This window comes from Uloborus diversus, chromosome 3, assembly GCF_026930045.1.
Source record: "Uloborus diversus isolate 005 chromosome 3, Udiv.v.3.1, whole genome shotgun sequence".
NCBI classification, from domain to species: domain Eukaryota; kingdom Metazoa; phylum Arthropoda; class Arachnida; order Araneae; family Uloboridae; genus Uloborus; species Uloborus diversus.
The window spans coordinates 125266482-125288714 of record NC_072733.1 but is presented as its reverse complement, the minus strand read 5'-3'; the positions used below and the strand labels follow the sequence as shown (position 1 = coordinate 125288714).

The 22233-nt window shown below is 32.5% G+C and overlaps 1 protein-coding gene and 1 non-coding gene across 2 annotated transcripts in view; one reads left to right on the top strand and one right to left on the bottom strand.

Moving 5' to 3' along the window:
* LOC129218081 (flavin-containing monooxygenase 5-like) overlaps positions 1 to 22233 on the bottom strand; it is a 40907-nt gene that overhangs the window by 10216 nt on the left and 8458 nt on the right. Inside the window, exon 2 of the mRNA XM_054852278.1 lies at positions 13576 to 14218. Within this exon, the coding sequence (XP_054708253.1) occupies positions 13576 to 14208 (633 nt within the window). The 5' untranslated portion in view covers positions 14209 to 14218. The remainder of the gene's footprint in view (positions 1 to 13575; positions 14219 to 22233) is intronic.
* Positions 1547 to 1619, top strand: Trnak-cuu (transfer RNA lysine (anticodon CUU)). Its single transcript has one exon. It is a non-coding gene; the product is annotated as a tRNA-Lys (tRNA).

Genomic DNA, 22233 nt, shown 5'->3' with positions numbered 1-22233 from the left:
CGTAGCATATTAATCACATGTTTTTAATTCGAAAAAAAAAGTATTCTATTTTTAGGAAGAGCCGTAATAGGGGAATATGGGGCAAAGTGAAATGGTTAAGATGACTGAGCTTTTCCAAAATGAAGAAATCAGAAACTTGTTTTAAAAATTATGTGAAGAAAGAACATTGTATTTTATAATAAAAATGCATTGAAACATTTTTACTCTTTCGTAGTAAAAGTGCGCCTTCAAAAAAAAAAAAAAAAAAAAAACAAAAGCGGAAAATTTTCACTTTTTTTTCATGGGGCAAAGTGAAAAATTAAATATTTTTCAAATGAAACATGTTCTATTCGATTGGGAAGAATATTTTTCAACAAAATAATGAGCAAATAGAAAAATAATATTATAAATGAAAAGATAATGAAACAATAAACTAATAAATAAATAAATTAATTTGTTAGTTTCTTGTGTTTATCGTATAGGTAATAAATGAGTGAATAAAATAGTAAATGAATAAGAAAATAAGTGAAAGAATGAATTAATAAGTGACTTATTAAATGAAGGAATGTAAATAAATTAGTTAATAAATGAATACGTAAGTGATTTAGTAGATGATTAAGTGAGTAAACGAATTGAACTACTTCACTTTGCTCCATCCACTTGACTAATTGTGAAAAATATTAAAATACAAATAAGCTAAATATTAACTAAATTAATTCGACTGCACCGAACATATGTTACTACATAGTTAATATATTCGTATTACTAAGAAAGTGGCACTAAAAGTGGAGTAAATATTTCACTCTTTCACTTTGTCCCACATTCCCCTACTTTATCTCAGGGCAAGGTATATATGTGTAGACATATCCCTTGACAATAAAACAAAAAATAATTACTGTCTCAAATTATACTGCTCCTTTGGGACACTTAATGTCTTAATTGTTTCTGTATTCAGCAATATATTATAGCTTGAGGCACCAATTATCATTTTAAAGAAGTTGATTTTACAACTAAACAAAGAAAAATAACTTTAGGTAGAAATAATTCAGTTCTTTAAACTTTCCGATTTCAGAATGTATACTTCTTCACAGAAACTATTGATTGTCTCTCCAGTTTTCTTAATTCCTCTTGCGGCTAATTCTTAGCTCTCTATGTTTCTCATTTCAAATTAATTTTGTATAAATCCTGAAAAAGCGCGTACAACTATATTTATTCACAAAAAAAAAAAAAAAAAAATTCTGGGAAATAATATTTTCTAAAAAAAGAAAAGAAAACATAAGGACTAAAAGAAACTTCATTGTATTAAGTTATATACATTGAAGAATTTTGAAAGAATAAAATAATCGACGTAAAATAAGAAATAAAAACAATAGATTGCATCTTCTAAAAACAGCCTGATGAATCTGATTTTAATCTCTTAAAAGGGTCCAACTTGTAACTTTTTGTATGAATGATGCGGAAAATGAAAAAAAGAAAAAAAAAAGTGAAAACGCCGGGAGCTTTACATAGGCAGCAATGCTGATTTCTCTCCTGTCTCTAACAAAATAAAAAACTAACACCTTACGTTGCCCGGCTAGCTCAGTCGGTAGAGCACGAGACTCTTAATCTCGGGGTCGTGGGTTCGAGCCCCACGTTGGGCGTTCTTTTTTTTCTTTTCTTTTCTCCAACGTCGATATCGGTTAAAAGAATATCCCATTTAATATAATAAAACTTCAGTATTTTATACCGTTGATGCGTTTTATTTTTATCCTAGAAAATGGAATAAACTGCCTATTAGAATATTATGAAAAAATCTCCCTTTACCCAATAGATGGCGCAAAATGTTGCACCCTGGTTGTGACGAAAGCATCATGCTCGTTGTACGTTTTAGCCGCAAACTAGTTTTACAACTGACAGGATTTACGCGACATCCAGAAAAGGGGACAAACCGGAATTTGTGTGGAGGAGATATTGTTCTTCAGAGGAGTCAGTGGGAGGAATGTCTTTCATTGTTCGAAACACACCCCTCAAGTGCCTTCAGGCATTGACAGCGCGAAGGAATCGGAAAAGCAAACAAAACCGCTGCAGAGAAATGAGATGAGAGCATTTTTGCTTCGATTTGAAGTTTAGATCAGAAATGATTTCGTTAAACCAAGGGTTCATCTTTTTAACCGCGGAAACTTCGGTAAATTTATCGCAACATATTTTAGAAATGTCTTCTTTTTGGCTATTAAATCTACTAATAAAAGTTGTCAATCTAATGTAGTTTTTTTTTTTTTTTTAAATATTAATCTTTAGAAGCTTTTTGTTTCCTTCATGCTGCATTTATAGAAATTGCTAAATAGTAATAGAAAAGACTGGAAAGTTTGTTAAATCAGACTTGGACAGTTTAAAAGAAAATTGTCTTTGAAAGGTCACATTTTTTTAATCTTTACGAGGAATTTTACCTTTTGTTCATGACAAAGGTCCACAAAAATTACCATGGAATTACAGAGAAAACTTGGTGGTACGAATCTTTTAAAATTTTGGAGAAGAAAACATAGTTTTTTACGGCATTTAACAGGGCCCAGTCGCGCAAAGAGGGGGAGGAACAGCTTCCCCCCCCCCGAGATCGATCTTAGTTTTCGCCTAACTTGGAAATAGTCGGGGGCTACGGGGGAAGAAACTGCAAATTGTGATAAAATTATGGAACTCGGCATGCTTGTAGACATTGTATAAACAAAAATTTTACAAAGGGGAGGCATTCCAAAATCCCCCCCTGGCGGCCATTTTTGGTTCAGAACCAAAAACGGCGATTCTTTTTAAATTTTCGTTATTATAATTTTTTTAATCATTGGTTGTGTCATTCCACGGATGTTTATTACATTTTTTATTATTTAAAACTCCAAAAAAATCTAATTTCAGAAATAACTTCACGAAAAATGGTTTTTAAAAATAAAATCAATGTTTTTAAATTATGAGTTCTCTGAAGTGAATTTTTCCCCCATAACAGAATTACAGGTTTCTGAATTTGAAGATACATTACATTTGTGTTATATCAAAGTAGGATTCCAGTTATCCAAACTCTAATTGCCCGAACTGTCCAATTATCCGGTCATGATGCCCCTCGTTTTAAATGACTGAGCACGCATAATTGAAACTATTTGAGAAGGGTATAATAGAATAAGGACTTGAAGAAAAAAGAGAGAAAAAAAATTAATTTTCAGACAACATAATTCTAATAGAAAGAAATTTAAAGTTAATTTTAAATTTCTGTTCATTATTATTATCACTATTGTTGCTGTTTTTAATTCTCCGTCACCCAATTGATCATCAGTAAGCTTTTTCTCATTTTATAATTAAAAAAAAACTAACTATATTAACTTATCCAATTATTTAAGACATTTTTAAACACCCTTTAAACTGTTCCAGACCATTTCTTAACAATATATTACCGTTTCTTGCATAAACAGCTGAATTTTTACCGTATTTTTAAAAAAACAGCAGTATTCAAACGATGCACAATATCAATTATCAATGGGGGAGAGAGACATGAAAAAAAAAAAAAAAACAGTACGATACATATACAGTATGCAGTAATAATAAAGCACTACACTGTAATAGTACTATACAGTATTGCTGTGCTATCTTCGATCAGTGGCGGATTTACATTCTTTTCAAGGGGGGTGGCGGTTGAAAAACGTGAAAGCCATATTCCTCCCCTCAACCCACTATGTAGGGGGGAGGGAATCAATTGCCCCCTTTTAGCCTGTATTTTAAATTTTAATCACCCCCTATCGCCCCTCACAAACTTATCGCCCCCTCAAGAGTTAAATCTCCCTTTTGGGGGCTATCACCCCCAGGGTTAGAAACCACTGTTCTAAATCATAGCAAAATGTATCATCATACCAGTATAGTGTAGTCCATGGAAGAAAAAGGTTGGAAGATACATATAGAAATATAAAAATTATTAATGTTCAAAAAGAGGGGAGGGGCGAGCTTCGGTTTCAAATTAAAAAGTGGGTAATGCTGTCCATCTTCGACTACACTGTCTCAACTTGATTTAAAGCAAATTTGTGGAATGTACTTGATTGAAATTAATAGCGAAAGCTAGTAATTCCTTTAATTCCATATTATTGGTTTTCGAAAATGACAGTTACGGAGGGGGCGGTAGTCTCCACCACCCCCCCCTGGTAAATCCGCCACTGCCTTCGAACCATTTTTTAGAGTTTCAAGCGTTGAAGAATTCGTTATCTTGTCACAAATTTTCACTTTTTCCTTCTATCTTCACAAACATAGCATGAAACAGCGTGCTTTGGTGCAGAATATTTCATCACCTTTCATATTTAGAATTTAAAATATTAAAAGAAAATTGTGGAGTTGTTATTTATACACACTAACAAAGCGATGTTTTGACTAGCGCTGGGTGGGAACTAGAGCAGTTAGTGATGCTAAAAGGATGAAAGTATATTCACGAAACTAATATTTAGTAGTAAATAGCGAAGCCGTCATTTTGCGCCACGATTCCTTTCCAAAAGTTTTCGTGTTGTGGGTGAGAAATTAGCGTTAGTTCTAACATTCGTTACTCGAGAAAAACTCGCGTTATAGGCATTTGGCGTAAGTTGAATCGCTTTGGAGCGGAAGCCGACTGTATATGAGAGATATAAATGTTCAATTTTGATTGGGGAAAATGTAAATTTATCATACATTTCACGACAGTATATTTTTGAGTATTATAGTTTAAAGTTGGTTGTATTCAAAACGTTGATCAGAATAAAACATGCGTCTTGTTTTGCCACAATGACTTGAGCAGAAAACGGACAACCAAGTTAGAAAAGTTACTTATTGGATTTAGTTCAAGCACTTCTCTGCTTCCCAAACGTGATGAAATTTTAACTAAATACTGTTTTTTTTTCCTTTTGTTTTAGCAAGATTAGTGAACTCCCCCCCCCTTCGATGATGAGTAGTCATTTGATTGTCATCATTTTTATTTGGAGGAGAATGGAATATATACTATGACTACGAGCATTCTTCGGAAGGGCTAGAGAGGTGAAAACCAGGAAAATATGTAGCAAAAAATGAGATTCAATGGGGTATTCCCCCAAAAATATTTTAAAAATCAATAAAACGATCTATCCTTCCTGGATTTCGTTTCAAAGTTTATTTCAGGTCGTCATTTGGGAAATCAGGGTGAGGAGGGGCCATTGGAACCCCCTGGATTTTAGAAATATTTTTAAAAAAAATAGTCTTTTTGTTCGTATTTTTTGTTTGTTCCTTTAAATATTAGGCAAATGTTTGGATAGGTAGCCTCTCCCCCGGAATTTTAGTCTCCAAAACGTATTTTAATCAAGTTTTAGTGATTGGGGGGGGGGAGAAATGATTGGGGGTAATATGAAGGAAACTTTGGAAATTTAAGTTTCAGAAATAGAATAGTAGATTATCTTTGATGGCAAGGCGAAACGATCGGAGACCCTCACCCGGAATTTTTTTTTAAATTTAAATCCTGAAAAGGAATGTTTGTACGGTCTTTAATTATGCAAAAGGAATAGAAGGCACTCCTGTGAAATTTTTCCGAAATTGAAAGCTTAAAAATCCATTTCTTTGCTATTTTTAGGGAATGGGATAGGGTTCTAGGAACTTCTCGAAATATTTCCAAAATTAAGTCCTGAAAACGCAATTACATGACATCTTTCAGGATGAGGGTTGGGGTTAAGAGACTGTCTCACAAAAAAATTCGATATTGAAGTTCCAAAAACGAACTTTCAGACAATTTTAGATAATGTTATAGGGAGGTTTTTTTCGACTCTTTCGCGGCAATTTGTAGGGATGCAAGTCCGTAAACCAAAATGTAATAATGCTGAGGGATCATCAGGCTCTTTAAATTCGCCACTACGCTCAAGTATTGATGCTTCTCTAAAATGATTTTTTTCCTCTACATATTTTAGTTTTTAAACTGTTTAATGATATGTTTTTGAATGTGTTCTCTTATAAGAAATTCTTCGCGACTCCCTTGGAAGTCACAACATGCTGGTTGGGAACCGCTGATCTGGAGCATTAGTAATTAACCAAGCTAGTCAATTAATGGTTAAAATATTTTTTTTCTCAATAAAAGTTGTACTATACACATTCATATCTTTAGCATAAAAATGTTTGTAATTATTTTGGTATAAAGAAAAAAGCTTTAAAACTAGCATTTAACTATGTCATTACTACAGGTAGATCGTGTTTGTCAATTACTGGCGTTGAAGGCATTTTAGATCAATGCATGTAATCGACCAACCTTCAATAACAAACAGCATAAATGGATAGTTATTAAATGCATTTTTTTTCCTTCACTGTGAATAAGCATTGAGCAGCATATCTCAATAAATGAACCAGTAAAATTAAATTTAACCTAGAAAAAGGTGATTCAACATTTTATCTGATAACAATTTACACCAGTAAGAAAAGTGACTTCCTTGAAAACTTCTAGATGTCTCTGTAAGTATATCGTACGTAACCTTCATAATGGTCAAATCAAAACCTTTGTTACAAGTTAGTTCAACTTACTGGCTGATGGTCAGTAACTCGCGGATCACACTATAATACTTCCTGTGCAATTTAAATAAACGCTTATCAATATAATGTTTACTTAATCTGTTACTTTTCCAAGTCTAAAACTTTAAAGTATAAAATTGAGATGAAGATTTACTTAATCCATTTGCACAAATTTGACATTTTTATGCTTGTATTTGCAATTTATTCCCAGAATTTTAAGCTTTGTCTTAAATTCTGATACATTCAAATATAAAAATCATTAAACGTTACATAATATACGAAGTACCTACTTTCTAAAAAAGTTTCGTGTTTACAAGGTAATGATTTGAGCCTATTACGCGTACGCACACAATATGTAAAAATCTTTACTTTTCAAGTTCAATTTTTTTTTTTTTTTTTTGAAAGTTCATATATTATCATACATAATACTTTGCTCTTTGTTATAAAGGGCAAATATATGCACAAAGATGTCACACCTGCGCAAATGGATTGAGCAAGGTTTTTTTATTAAATAAGAACTATTTTCAGATCATCTTTGTCCTTCGTTAACATTAGAAAATATTAATTACTTCTTGAAAAATAGTTAAAATCGTTGTTGAAATAAAATATCACGAAATTTTAATGATCTCTGTTGCGTCAATTTAGAAAGATATTCATTGCGGATTAGGAAAGATTCTGTGGCGAGCACTCGTAGGCCAACCCTCCACTTCTTGTTCACCCACCTGTTTCTAACAACACGGAAAATACACACAGGGACGTCCTCCCTCCCCCCTTTTTCTCTGCCGCCTCGAGCACAAGCTACAAGCACTGACATCCGATACCACTGGCCATCACTTCAGGCACACGCATGGAAAGCCTCACTTTTTTGCAAAAATCTAGTTCATCTGCAAAACTCACTGATGGCGATATTTTTCCGGCGGGATCCCCACGCGATCACGAACAATTGGTTTTAGAGAAAAAAAAATCTAGACTGATTTATGAAGAATATGAAGGAATGAAACTTGTTACAGAAAGTTTATGGTCCATATGGAATCATTTATTAGCATAAAAATGAGAAAAAAGCCGAACTATTAATAAAATAGACCTTAATTTCACGTATCCTTACTTATTCGAGTTTTTGACGCCATCTATTGGCACTTTAGGCAACTATAAGATTAGTGGACAAATCGAGTAAGTTTCAGAACACGTGAGCACTGAAAATTTTTTTAATGATATTTACAAAATGTTTCAATTGCAATGCGTCTACATTGTTTCTATGGTTCAGAGAAAAAAATCTCGAATCTCTGTGTTTAGATGATTTTTCATGAATGTGTTTAAGAGAAATATTTCATATTTGACAAAAAGTACTTTTTAATATCATTTTGTGATAAATGTAGGTAACTCAGCAGCAATTTACTTCATGCACGTTGTTTTTTACACATTCATCTGATATAGTAAAAAGTTTCATTGCAATCCGGCGATTAGATTTTTTTTGTCGCTGTTCCCAAAGAGTCAAGTTTAGCATGTTTTTCTACCGGAACAGCCTTAAGCGGGCTCGATTGCATCCCGATTGTACATAGTTTACAAACTCGCTGTAGTACTCCGATGTCACTTGCAGTCTGGTACACCCATATATTTTTCTTCTTGCTGATTTTTGATAAAATGTACGCAAAATACATAAATATTTAAAAATGAGATTTAAAAAACGACAGTTAAAAAAGAATCATTTTTTAAGTGCTAAGAGAAAATTAAACTTAAAAAATACTTACACAAAATAAAACATTGATTTTGACATTGAAAGTATTTTCCTTTCATTTATTGTCTGTTGATTAGTCAAGAGCTAAATTTCAAAATGTACCATATTTAACGAATATGACTTTAAAAAATGTGTATGTTATTTAAGTGATGTTATATATATAACCTGCAGTATTTAAAAGTATAATTACGGTTGGCTCTCTGTTTAACGACTTTCAAAGGACCACAAAAAATCGTCCTGAAGCAGAAATCGTCCTTAAATAGAATGCTTTTTAAACTAAAGTGGACCATCTGGGGCCGTGAAAAGCCGTCGTTAAATAGAGCGTCGTTAAACAGAGAACCAACTGTACTTATTTAAAAGTATAACTAATATTAATAATTAATCAAACTGAATAGTGTGGTTTTTTGGTCCTTTTTTTTTATTAATTTATTATATTTGCTTTAGTAGTGAAATAAGAAATTATTTTCCCTTGATACTTCCGTTAATTTCTCGATATTTAAATTTGCTTGATCCATTTTGAGAAATTTCTATTGCATTATAATTATTTAATGCAGCACATAGATTCATGTTGCTGCAAGATTTTTTTTTCTTAAAAATTATTGCTTTAAATCGTCAATTTTTAAACATGTATGCTTTGTTACATTAAAACCCATTAAGCGCCAATTCTCCCGCTTTGGGAAATTTCAATTAAGATTTTTGTCTTCATCAAGTAATTAAGATATAATTTTGAAATTTTTAAAAATGAATGATAGAGAACGAAACTTTATTGGTGTTTTTTTCAAAAAGGTTTGGAATGTAGATTCTTTGTTTGAAAAAAATTTTAAATTTTGCAAAAATTTCTTGTTTTTGCATTACACGGGAAAAAAATTCCCTAAAAATAATTAATGCGAATGCAGGAAATTAGAAACATGGAATATGAAGTTCAATAGACCTTTTTTCAAATCACAACAAACAGGGGCCAAGAAAAGTAATTGAAAATAGTTTCATGGGACTTTATTTACTGAAATCCTAAAATGGGAGTCTTGGCGGGTTCTAATTAGCAGAGCAAGTCATGCCTAGTAGAAATGGTCTTTACCTATTTTGCATGAATGAACTCTCCCCTTTTTTCCTGTTGAAGATATAGCCCCCTTTGTATTTTCTCATTGTAAACACTCTTTTGTTGTTCAAGGTCAAGAACAGGTGCTTTTATCAAAACAAGTGACATTCCATTCGTTTAGAAGAAAGTTCTGGAAAAACAGGGGTGCCAATCCTCCCTAAGGAGGATGATGCATCCCTTTGAATTTCTACAGATAACGAAAGAGATTCCCGTAAAAAGAGATCAAAATTCCCTTTAAAACTATTCCTCCCCCCCCCCCTGAAAATATTTTGTAGCTCAATCAGCGCCATGCTCCCCTCCCCCTTGAGGGTTCCCCCTTCAATAAGGAAGCTGAATTTCAAAAGAGAAATTTCTTCACATATTTTTTTAAATAAAAAATGTCGTTAGAATTTTTGACTTTGCTACGAGCTTCAAACAATATTAAAATAATATATTTAATCTTAAAACAAGAAGATGAGTGCAGTTTCACTTGTTTTTGAATTGCCCAATTCTGTTTAGATAGTTGAGGAAAAAAAAAAAACTTTAATGGAAATCGCTTAGATCACAGATAATGCGATAACTGTCCCAATTTACATGTTTACAATTTATCGTAATTTGTTGGATGAAATCGGAGAAACTATAACCGTTGATAATTCCTCAATGTGAAGCACGCTGGACATTTATCTCTAAAAACATTATGATGATGCATAAATCATGTCATCAAACATGTTACAAAGCAACTGAAATGGTGACTGTAAAAAAAAAAACCCTTGCCTATAAATACACAAATACACCGTCAGGGAGCGCAAAAATATCTTAGTTCCATTTTATAAGATCTTCCGGTCATTGTCATTTACCGTTGCTCGATCCCTGACATGGTTAATAGAAAAAACCAACCTCTTCTCTTTTTGTGTATGAAAATCCTAAGGCTTTTTGCTAAAAGGTAGTAAAATGTGTGGGAAAAGTTCTTTTTTTGTACAAAAATTCATAAAAAGAAGGAATGAAAGAAGAATGAAAACCAGACCCGGAGTGACGTGCGAGCGGAGGGGGGGGGGGGAGTTGACCATAAGGGGCCGAACGGCTCAAGAAATTGGAAATAACTAGCATAATAATACTTATCAATGTTGCAAATATACACTGCTAGCCTCTGGGGCAAGCCTCCACAGCTTTTGTTGTAAGGGGGCCCAAAATTTATAGCTTCGGGTCTCATGAAAACTTAAAAGTTCAACATTTTAAAGCTTGAATATGTAAATATGTACTTAAAGTACCAATAACTAGCTGCATTAGTTACATAAAATGAATTTAGGCCTTTCTAATTGGATTTAGCCAGGAATTATTTAAGCATCAACATAGTGGCAGGAATATGTATGTTATCCCCATTAAACGCCAAGTCTCCCATTTAGGGACCATACCATATCTCCTAACCTAAAACATATTTTTGCAAAATTTCAGCTATATACGATTAGAGATTTATATTGAACATCAAATTTCGCTTAAATTTATTTAATAATACGTTCGAAGCTCACGGAAGCTCCGCTTCTGCACTTCTTTCTTTTTACATATTAAACGGTAAGCCCATCACATTAGTACATCAATTCGGAAACTAATTAGTTGTTGTTGTTCCTTTCCCACATAATTCTTCCCTTACAGTTCTTTCTTTACAGTTATCAAATGTTCACACATGTGACGCAAATAATCGCACAATTTACCGATCTATTATGCAGCAGGCTCGTAACCACATTTTTGTTTCGTGAAGAGTTTTACCACAAATATTTTTCTTGAAATCTATCATCAATAAAATTTGATTTCATCTGCATATATTTTCGTATGAAAGAGTAATTTAAACGAGGGGGAGGCTGCTTAAAGAGCATTAACATGAGCAAGTCTAAAAGATGGCGTATCTATTAAAGAATTAAATGAAGGAAAGAAATCTGACGTAGACACTCAGGCCTGGATCTATAAATTTTTGACCCCCTGGAAGAAAATCTGTAGGACCTCTCCCGAGAGGCCAGCAGTGCATATTTGCAACATTAATAAGTCTTAGTGCTATTTTTTTTCTTTTTTTTTCCCCCTCAATTTCTTGGGTCGTTGGGTCCCTTAACCCCTTCAGTTGGAATTATGAAATACTTAACCAAATAAATTTATATTTGGTACACAATGTACTAGGGTAAAGAGTCTCTTATAGACAAAGTTTCAAGATTGTAGGCAAAAAATTAAGAGTTATGATACGTCCAATTTTCCGGACTAATATTTTTGAAGTTAATGTTTTAGATATAAAAAACGATGAAATATCAAGCAAACTTCATTGTAAAATATATGTTCTCCAAACAATAATAAAAAATAACATAGGAATTTGAAAGGATGCATAAAATATTATATATTTTTCAAAAAATCAGAAAAATACCCCTCGCCTTTGCGACGAGAATCCATGGTTGAGAAAATGAGCCACTCTCTTTCTTCCAATCCTAAAATGTTAGTGTTGTCAAACCCAAAACGAAATATCCTTTTACAGATAGTAATAAGCAGAATGTAAAGAGTCAACAAAGAAACAGAATGTAAAGAGAGATTTTTGAATTTTTTAACTTAAAAGAATTTTTATGTTTTTGTCTTGCATCAGATATTCTAAATTTGAAGAAAAACGCTGTATTGCTTTGTAAGAAAGAATATTCGCAATAACTAAAATAAAAATTAATTCTGCAGATAAAGCACTGAGTTTGTACAATTCTTTAATGAAATTAATTCATTTTTCAAATGAAATTGAAAAATAAATAAATAAATAAAAAATAAAATAGAAATAGTAATTTTTTCGACAAAAAAAGTAAAACAAAAAAACTTTTTTGGAACAGCTTTAAAAAATTTCGGAGGCGATTTGAACCCTAAAAATCCACCCCCTTAAATACGGCCCTGATTATACACGTAATAAATTCCACTTCTACTAAAGACCAGAGATGTAGCTAATAACTATTACTGCCGTTATTTCTCGTGCGGTACTGAAACAGAAAAGCAGTAATTATTTTAACTTTGCATTTATATGCTTTGCATTTGAATGATTCTCCAAAGTCCTAACAATATTGTGTCCAAGAAGAATTGCTTGTCCCCACAAAGAACTTGTTATTTATTTATTTATTTTTTCAGTTGTTCTCATTCTTTCCCCACTCATTCTTTCCCCAAGATAATTTTTGAATAACTAGAAAATCACTCTCTTGGTCCGTTCGCATCTTTTTTCTCAAATGTACTTTAATTACCAAACTGTAATTTAAAAATGAACCAAAAATAATTGATATGAACCACCACAAATTAAGTATGTAGTATTGAATTATGCGTACTTAAGGGCGTGAAATAGTGTTAATTTAATATATTTACAACCTGTTTTCTTTAAGAATCAGGCAGTCTAAAAAATTGACATTTTTGATTTTGCTAAAATTTTCAGAATTTGTTCTTCAACTGAAATGATTAGACACGTGTGGTTTTTTTTTTTTTTTTTTGGACAAAAAATGTTTTTTCTTGAAGTTTTGGGAGCTCAAAGTTGAACTTTTTTTTTCTTTAAGAAAAGCATTTCAATTTACATTCTCCTATACTTTTTGCACAAAGAATGAGCCATGGCAGTGACAATTATTCTGCGTTCTATTACATCTACATTAACTCTTAGGGTATAAATACTTGTAGTTGCCTCTTGGCCCAAAAGTCACTCAAAGTTTCTGAAAAAAAGGTGGTTTTGCTCCATTTTTGACCGACGAAGTCTGCGTACTTCAGGAGTGTACTACAAAAGTATATATTTCAGTAAATACATATACGAAGGGTAGAACCCAAAAAGGGTTAGATATGTAGGTATGGTTGACTTCTCGAGCAGTGAAATAATTGACTTTGATTGCCGTTGGAATTTATACTTTTTCCAGTTGTTTAAAAATAGATACCATATAAATATCTCCGATTTATGGTAAAGAACAATTGTGAGTATATTTCGGGTAATAGTACATTGTGTAATCAAAAATTTAATTCTATATTGAATTTAAAGTAGTCACAAAAAAACAAAAACGAATATGCGTTTTCTTGTAAAAATATTTCCGATGTTTTTCTTCGACTATGCAATTCTATATATTTACATTTCTCATTGACATCAATCAACATTGTACTTCTGAAGCGTATGATGTGTATCAAGAGAATTAAACGATTAGCTAAGTTGCAATATTCTATGCAGAAATAATATTACAGACAGTTTGATCCCATTTATGTCTATACGGTATTTAAAAAAATATTCAGCTATTTTTATTAAGAGATATTTAACACTCACTTGGGCAGCAACATTGCTAATTTCAGTAGCGGCATCCAGTCCAGAGCATCCTATTCCAACTACTACAACCCGCTTCCCCTTAAACTTCTCCACATCTTTCAAACTGTGGGTATGCATGATGATTCCTTGAAATTTATCCATTCCTTCATATGACGCCATTTTTGGATATGTAATGTGCCCAACTCCAACCATGACAGCATCAAAGACTTCTTCGATAATTTCACCTGTTTCTGTGTTTTTGACCGTGACATCCCATCTTCCCGTTTCCTCGTAGTCTGAAGATCTCGCAACTCTGGTTACTTCTCTGTTGTAAATAATATGCTTGAAACAGTCAAAGTGATTTCCAACATCTTTAAACAAATTCAAAAGTTCAAAATGTCGCATGTAGTTTGGGTAATTTTTATTAGGGGGGAAGTTAGTCAAAGCTCCCATTTCCTTACTGTGATTGATGATGGTAGTTGGCATTATGGAGGGAATTCCCATAGGTGTTTGTTCCCTGTAATACCATGTGCCACCAGCATTTGACGTTTTCTCGTAGCATACTGGATCATATCCTTCTTCTTTTAAAGATTTTATGGATCCGATACCACTGAATCCTCCTCCTATGACCAGAACTTTCTTCCCGGATGCCATAATTTGCCAACTGTTAAAAAAAAAAATGTTATCGATCAATTAATTTTAACTGGTTTTTTAAGCAAAATCATTACATAAAACAGGTAACACTAGTAGCAAAGCAGAAACATGATCACTAATCAGTAGAAAAAGATGTCTAAATATATTTATGTGGTTTCTTAGATTTGATCATTTTTTTTTACTGACTGGAAGTCATGTAATATCAAATCCAGTAAACAAAATTAACCATCATAAAAATCAGAATTTGAGATATTGTTCTGTTACATATATTTGTAGTATCTTCTTCATCTCTTCTAATTGGTGCAATCTCGCTATAAGCAACATAGGGGTACTTAGTTCTATATCTTCTCATGTGATAAACAATTTATCTTACAGGGGGAAAAATTGTTGATCCTGTCCATAAGTATGAAGAAAAAAGCTGGGCTTGTTTCTTTTTTTAAAATTGAGCAATATTAAAAAACACTAAAAATTGAATGAATTGAAGAATAACATGCTTGCAATTAAATTATGTTATTTAATTTAATTTATTTTTAGTGGATAAGAATGATTAAGATGGCTTGAAGGTGATTGAGATGACGCGTGAGCAATCAACAATAGACTAAACGTGTGGTAGAACTATTTTTACGAGCAATTTGACCTTATTTAAAAAAAAATAATCGCTAATTTTGTAGTATGGCTTGCCAACTAAAAATAAAGGTGTGTTTTGCCTTGTTTTCCTGAGAATTTGAGAAATAATGATCCTAGAAAAAACCGCTTTGCTGATGCAAGAAGACCAACACTGAAGAATGTCCGGAACTGCTTTTCTGGAAAAAAAAATCCCGTTTGTATTAAATTCTAACTGTCATGCTTTTTTTTTAAAACAATTTACTTTTATCTCGAACTAAAGAAACTTATTTGAGGGAAACTTATTTTTAGGTTAAAAACAACTAAACAATCAAATAAGTACAAGGTCTCACATAGTATACAAAGCAGATTAATGTTTTTCTAACAGCCGCAAAATCAAACTTACCTAATAAGTAACAAATTCTTTAAGTTACTTTCATTAGTTACACTATCATGCATTTCATGGAAAATAAAATCTGTTATGACGTAGCTAAAATTAAATGTACAATGCAATATGCTTCAATATAGACTTAACTTTAAGCTATTAAAAGATATTAAAAGCGCTACGATCTATACAATAACAAATTACGAAAGGTGACCTTTAAAAGTTAGAAAAGTAAGTAGAAATATAAATAGTCTATCATTGTCCGACTAAATAATTAGAAAAAAAGATATAAGACATTGCTTAACCTATCATACTCTCTTTAACAATTGTGACAGGTTATTAACATAGTTTCGATATCCGAAATGTCGCTGATTGTGAAATTCATTTTGTTTTAAAAATACGCCAACTGTTTACTTCAATGGCAACCCTTTAAGTACCGTATGGTCTGGCTTTCGTCAGAACGTGGTTTTGGTTGACTGAATACATATTCTATTGTACGGGGTTCTCTTTGTGTGTAAACATAACCTCTAAGCTACTAATTAATCTTTGTTTATTTTTATTTGTTATGTAAGACTCATGTTTTAACGGTTCATTTTGTGATGCAGGAGGAAGAACCGTTACATTTGCGATTGTAGGTTAACTTTTGACGGTTGAAAATGCGTTGCTGCATTTGGAGGAAATTACAAGTTATGATACTGATTACTTCAAAGCTGCACTCCTTGTTAATGATTTAGCCTTAATTTTCAGATTTTCTTAATAGCTGCAGCTCTCGAAAATATGGTGTGCTTGAAAAAACAATCATGCAGTTTGTGAAAATTTAAATGAAGTTTATTGCTATTAAAAATAAATTTACGTCATGAGAATAAATATTTTGCACTGAATGGTTATGTTAAATAGCACTTTTAAAATTAACTCCTAACTAAATATATGACTTAGATCTTGGATACATTAGTATTGTTTATACGTGAGAAAACCACTTAGTATTATATGTTTAATGCAACAATAACAAAAGCTATCGTTTTTCTTTTATAAAAAGACTTGCTGGTAACTGACTATTTTAAACGGGTTCCGAGCTTCTAAAACATGGTTAGACGTACAATATAGACTCGGGTTTCCCAACTTTTTCTACCCACGTGCCCTTTTCTATATGTCATTAACTATGCATACCCCTTACAAAAATGCTTTTTTTAAATATATTATACTTGGTAAAGTTTAATTATTAATAAGTAATGTAAATCAAAAATTACTCATTTCAATTCAATGAAAGTATTTTCCCAAGGTTTTTAGTAACCAAACATGCAATAATAAAACGTAAACAGCTAGTAGGAGCGCTTGGATTGTTGTTTATTATTATTTTTTGTTTATTACATAGTTCATCCACGTTTGGCTCAATCATGCTGAAATACAGCCGTGAATCATTCTAACATAAATTTGTTTCTACGCTTGCTCTTTTTGTTGAGTGAAAATCGAAACCAATTTTTCGCGTAAGTAAGTTGTCGAAAACTCCGGAAGGTACTACGCAACAATGTCAGCCTAGTTCTTTGTGTGCTTTTTCAATACGAGTCCAGAAGTTAATTAACAAATATTGCGAAGTTTTTGCCCCCCCCCCCTGTAGGATCACAAGATATTACTTAAAATTTTTTCCTTTATTAAACTTTAACGTTATCAGTAAAATATGTATATACATTTTGACAACTAACCGCGTACTTTTTGAGCACTCAAAAGGGACGTGTACCATTGGTTGAAGATGACTGATATTAATCGAGCGATGCTTTACTTTCCTAGCCTTTAGCGCAGTCAAAAGGGTACGTGTACCATTGGTTGAAGATGAACTGATATAGATCGAGCATCAATGCTTTAGAGAGACTCGAACCAGTGACCTAAAGAGCAGATTTAAAAATGTGCTTTACTTCCTAGCCTATGCCACTCAGCGTTTTAAATTTGATACCGTATGTTCAAAACCCGTTATTTCTCAGATTTATCTCCCGTTATGTTTTAGATTTTTTTTTTTTTTTGAATACAATTGATTTTTGGGGTGAAAAAATTATCTGTATTCTTTAAATTTCAATTTAATATCTTTTCTTTTGTTTGGCAAAGATTAAGATTTATTTTTAATGGAACAGCAGGATATATTATTCATATAATCAGCCGCTGGAGTATAATTGTATATATATTACTATATATATATGTGTGTGTGTGTGTGTATATATAGCGAATTCACTGATCGAGTAACGCTAACGTCATCAACAATGAAACTCACTCCACGGCATGATAATTTGATAACATTTTTTTTGGTAATATTTGAAATACAGGGGCTTTAATTTTGACATAGCTGAACTGGATCCGGAAACTTAACTGCTTTACTGGTAACACTGTCATTTTATGAGAATGAAGAAACGTAAAAATGGTGAACAAACACTATTTACTGGAGTTTAGGGTTAATCGACTAGAGTTAGGTTTGAAATTTCAACTATCAAAATATCACCAAACAGGCAATAGCTTCGTTCAAACGTAGAAGCAATTCTCACCCGTCATAACTCGACGGGCCGATTTCCTAGTAAAAGAGAAAAAAAATATTGATGGGGCAAGTAATAAAAAATAACATAGTTTATGTAATACAATTTCATTTAAAATTTTAATAGCCTTTAAAAGTTTTACCATTCAAAAGTCAAAGCTGCAAAATATGAAAGATTGTTTTTACCGCTGCCGCAAGAGAAGGTTCAAAGGCTATTACTGTTACAGAACATGCAGCTTGTAAAGATTTAATACTGAAGAAATGATTTTGCAATTGACCAAATTTTTATTGTGGTTTTTTTTTTCTCTTTGAAATTCTAACGAAAATCTGTATTTTATCATTCATTTCACTTAAAATTTTTAAAAGATTGAAAGGTTGATTGCTGAACATTCGCATATATGTAAACTTAAGACTACGTGTTTCGAATTTATTGTACCTAAATTAAAAAAAAATAATAACAAATCATTCTAAATTTTATGCTGTTCGATCAGTTCAAATGTAAAAGTAAAGAAATTGTAGTCATTTACATTCTGATTAAATTAACGAAACCAAATTAGCGAATATTAAAATTGTATAACGAAATAGTTGGTGAAAAATGGTGGAACTAATTGAAACATATGCAATCATTTTATTCAAGATTACCTTCCAACCTACGTACTATTTTTCGATGCTTGAAGTTACAAATTTCTTAGAACGTTCACAAAGGAAGCATTATTAGTGATCACGCCAAAAAATGAGGAAACGAATGAAGAGAAAAGGAAGAAAATCGTTGTTTTGAACAAAACAACGTTCCCTTCAAAACATAATCAAGGGTTTTGCGACTAAATACATTTGTGCCCTTCAGTTAGAAGTTCAAGGAGGAAAGCGGGTCATTGCTCCAACGTTGCTGTAATAATAGGTAGGGTCAAGGTATAGAAACTTTAATCAGTCGGACAACCCGTTCTTCTACGAAATAGAGAAGTAGATCTTTTTTTTCTCACGATGGGTTGCTTGTAACAAGATCTGTGATTGGTTACTTTTCTAAAGTATTGTCAATTTAGAAAAAGTTTAATCCTTCACGACTCTAATATAGAGCCAATAAAAAATTGAGATAGTTATACCGTTGAATGTTTTTCGATATAGAGCCTAAAAGATGAAAATTTAGTTCATTAAAGTTCTTCAAATAATGAAACGTTAGCAAATTTGTGGCAATGATCTTTATGGAGTAATTTAATTACTTGCTTTGGTTACCCATTTGCTTATCGTATGTGATTGTGTGTGGTGCAAATTAGTACTATTTTGTGCTATTAGTATTCTTTAGAGGTAAACTTATAAGGAGAAAACTTATCTGAAAAATATGCTTGTCAACATTTTTTGAATGGTAACTGCTTTTTCTCGTTTAAAAGTATCGTCTGTTTTTTCTATTGAGAATTTAGAAGATATTTTAATCTTAACCAAAATCTTGTACCAACTCTTCCATCATTCCGTTATTTTTCTGAAATATAGTGACACATTTGAATAATAATATATGATTTTTTCCAGCCCATTTCTGTTTTAAAAATACCGTCAGTGCCCAGGAAAAAATGTCAGCGTAAAACCTTCAAAAAAAAACCTCGTAAAACTAGCAGTTATTTCGGACTGATTTCCCTACGTAAAACCTGATCAAAACCTGCAGGCTCTGTTCAGGTTTTTTAGTCCGAAATAACTGCTAATAACCTGCGCCTTCGAGAAACCTGAAGGTTCTATTCAGGTTTTTTAGTCCGAAATAACTGCTAATAACCTGCGGCTTTGATTTACCTGCAGGCTCTGTTCAGGATTTTTAGTCCGAAATAACTGCTAATAACCTGTACCTTCGATTTTCCTGCAGGCTCTGTTCAGGTTTTTTTGTCCGAATTAACTGTTAATAGCCTGCACCTTTGATTTACCGGCAGGATCTGTACAGGCTTTTTAATCCATTATAACCGGCGTTGAAAAGCTTTCGATTTACGTTCAGACTCTGTACAAGTTCTATGTCTAAAAAAAAGTCAAACACATGTAGTTGTTGTTGTCTTGTGCCAGCTGGGTTGGCAACTTTTGGGGTAGGTTGCTTCACTTTTCCAACTGTACTGTAGTTTGGAGTAAAGTCTGATTTCTGCTGTACACACAACAGGTTCGGGAAGCTGGAAATAGAAAAAAAAACCAAAGGCGCACCAGTTTGAGGGTGCACGATGAAAACCGAGGGAGTAAAAGGATAAAAAATAAGGAGCACAGGTGTGAAAAAGCAGAAAAAAAAGCTGAAGCCAAAAAAAAAAAAAAAAACCTGTTCGAGGCATAAAAAAATCTGTGAAGGCCACAGGTTAGAGAGCGAAAAAAAAAAAAACTGAAGTTCCAGTTTCGAGGGAGCACAGGCAGGTGGAAGCACCGGCCCGTGGTTCGATGTGCCAGTCCGCCCCTGCACAAGGACAGGAGAGAGAAAGTACATCTATGCCCAAATCGGGATTCGAACCTAGGATCTCCCCATTCAAAGTCAGACTTCTCACACTGCTAGACAAAGGGGTCAGCGCTGGTATTCACGGCTTCTTTATTACAGAGCCCCTCGTTTGAAACACCTATAGATAGATCACATGCAAAACTGTATCAAGATTTGTAAACACAAGGAGTGAAGAGCGGCTGAACCAATGGGTTGCGACAACATTCATGTATGATTAGTGCTCGATAGTCTACAGAATGATTTGAAACAGTCTTGACGCATCCACTCACATTTATACTCAGAATAAAGTATGCTAACTTGGAACTGGAACTCCAAAAACTAGTTAACTGGCAAATTCTAATACATAAGCAGATTAAAATCATTGAATAAATTTATTGGTATAAATAGGATATGGTGAAAGAAAGTTTAAAATTTGAATTGAAAATAAAATCGCATAAAATTTTAACTAATTTTCTAGTTTGATCAAATGCCACACCTCTGTGATTCTGAAAATATTTAATTATTTAAGCTTCTGCAATTATAACATGTTATACAATCGAACTTTGTTAATATGAACTTGCTTAACGCGAATGAAATGCCATTCCTTGCCAGACATAGCTACAAATTAGTCTTAAACCATTTCTTTAACATGAAGAGGATTTAGACGAAATCCCGCATAAGACAAAGAAAATTTCAAGGTCTTGAAGAAAAAGGGAAAAGAAAAAAGAAAATCTCCATACTTTAACATAAAATTATTTTCGAAAGTCGGAAGATCTGCATTTGAATGCAAGCGACATGGCTGGCAGCGAGAGAATTCCTTTCCTTGTGTAGGAAAATCGGGAAAACCACGTTGTTCAAGAAAGTACTAAAAAGTGTAGACAATACTTACAGTAAAAAAGCTGGGATGAACAATGAAATCTTCGACAAATGGCTGACAAACCTAGATTTAAAATTTCATTGTGAAAAAAAAAAGTCTAATTCTGGACACTTGTTTTGCACAAGTAGAGGTTTAAGGTCTAAAAGCGATCAAGTGTTTTTTTTTTACCCATCAACACAGCAGTGAAATTCCAGTCTTGAGATCAAGGAAAAATCAGATGTTTGAAAATGCACTATCGCAGAGAACTGGTTCGAATAGCCATTGCCTCTGTTTCGAATTACTTGTTTCTTACTTAGAAATTATAAACATAAATGCTTGGGTGTACATTTTTGTACAAAGGTACTTGGTTCTTATATTTTCTGAGACACAAGAACAAAAAAAAAAAAATGTGTGCGTACACAAAATCCGGTAAACGTGGAAATCGGTTAACATGAAATTCGGTTAACACAAAATATTTTGGCATCCCTGTCGAGAACTTAAATGATTATTATTCGAATAATAGATATGCATATGGAGAGCATGCTTGCATCTATATTATTTAGCTACGACCTCCAAGGCAGAATAAACCCAAAGTGGTCAGGGCTTTACTAACTTGAGGTTCCTGCCTAACAAATGTGACATGACTCACAGCAGTAAATAAGATTTATACAATTTAAGAAATAACAACAATTAAATTTGAAGATGCATCGAGTACCAAATTTTGCTAAAAACTGAATATTTGGTCAAAATTCTAACTGAATATCTGGCTGAATACCAAATAACTGTGGTGAAAATTTTTAACCATATTATTTGTATCTTTATTTCAGATCAATTTAAAGCAGTTCATGTATTTGTGTCTTAGGTGTAAAGTAAATTCATTTCAATTTAAAATCCTTAAATGTATCTAGCAGGGCTCAAAAATTATATTGCCCAACATACCTGGGGCTTGTAAAAATTCTGATTGGACAATTTTTTTTATAGATTATTGGTAATTTTACTGGCAACTTATTATGTACTATTTATTTAAACTTCCATTTCTGTTTAATATTGAAATAATTCTTGTTTCAGATATAATGCTGTTAAATTTTTTGTCTATGACAATGCTATATGACCAATTTAAATATTTTTGTTATTTTCAATAAAAAACCGAACACTTAAAATTTTTATTTGGGCATCTATTTTTCAGACAAACATGACCGGCAGGGCACGTAAAATATTCAAAGATATCAATTAGAATT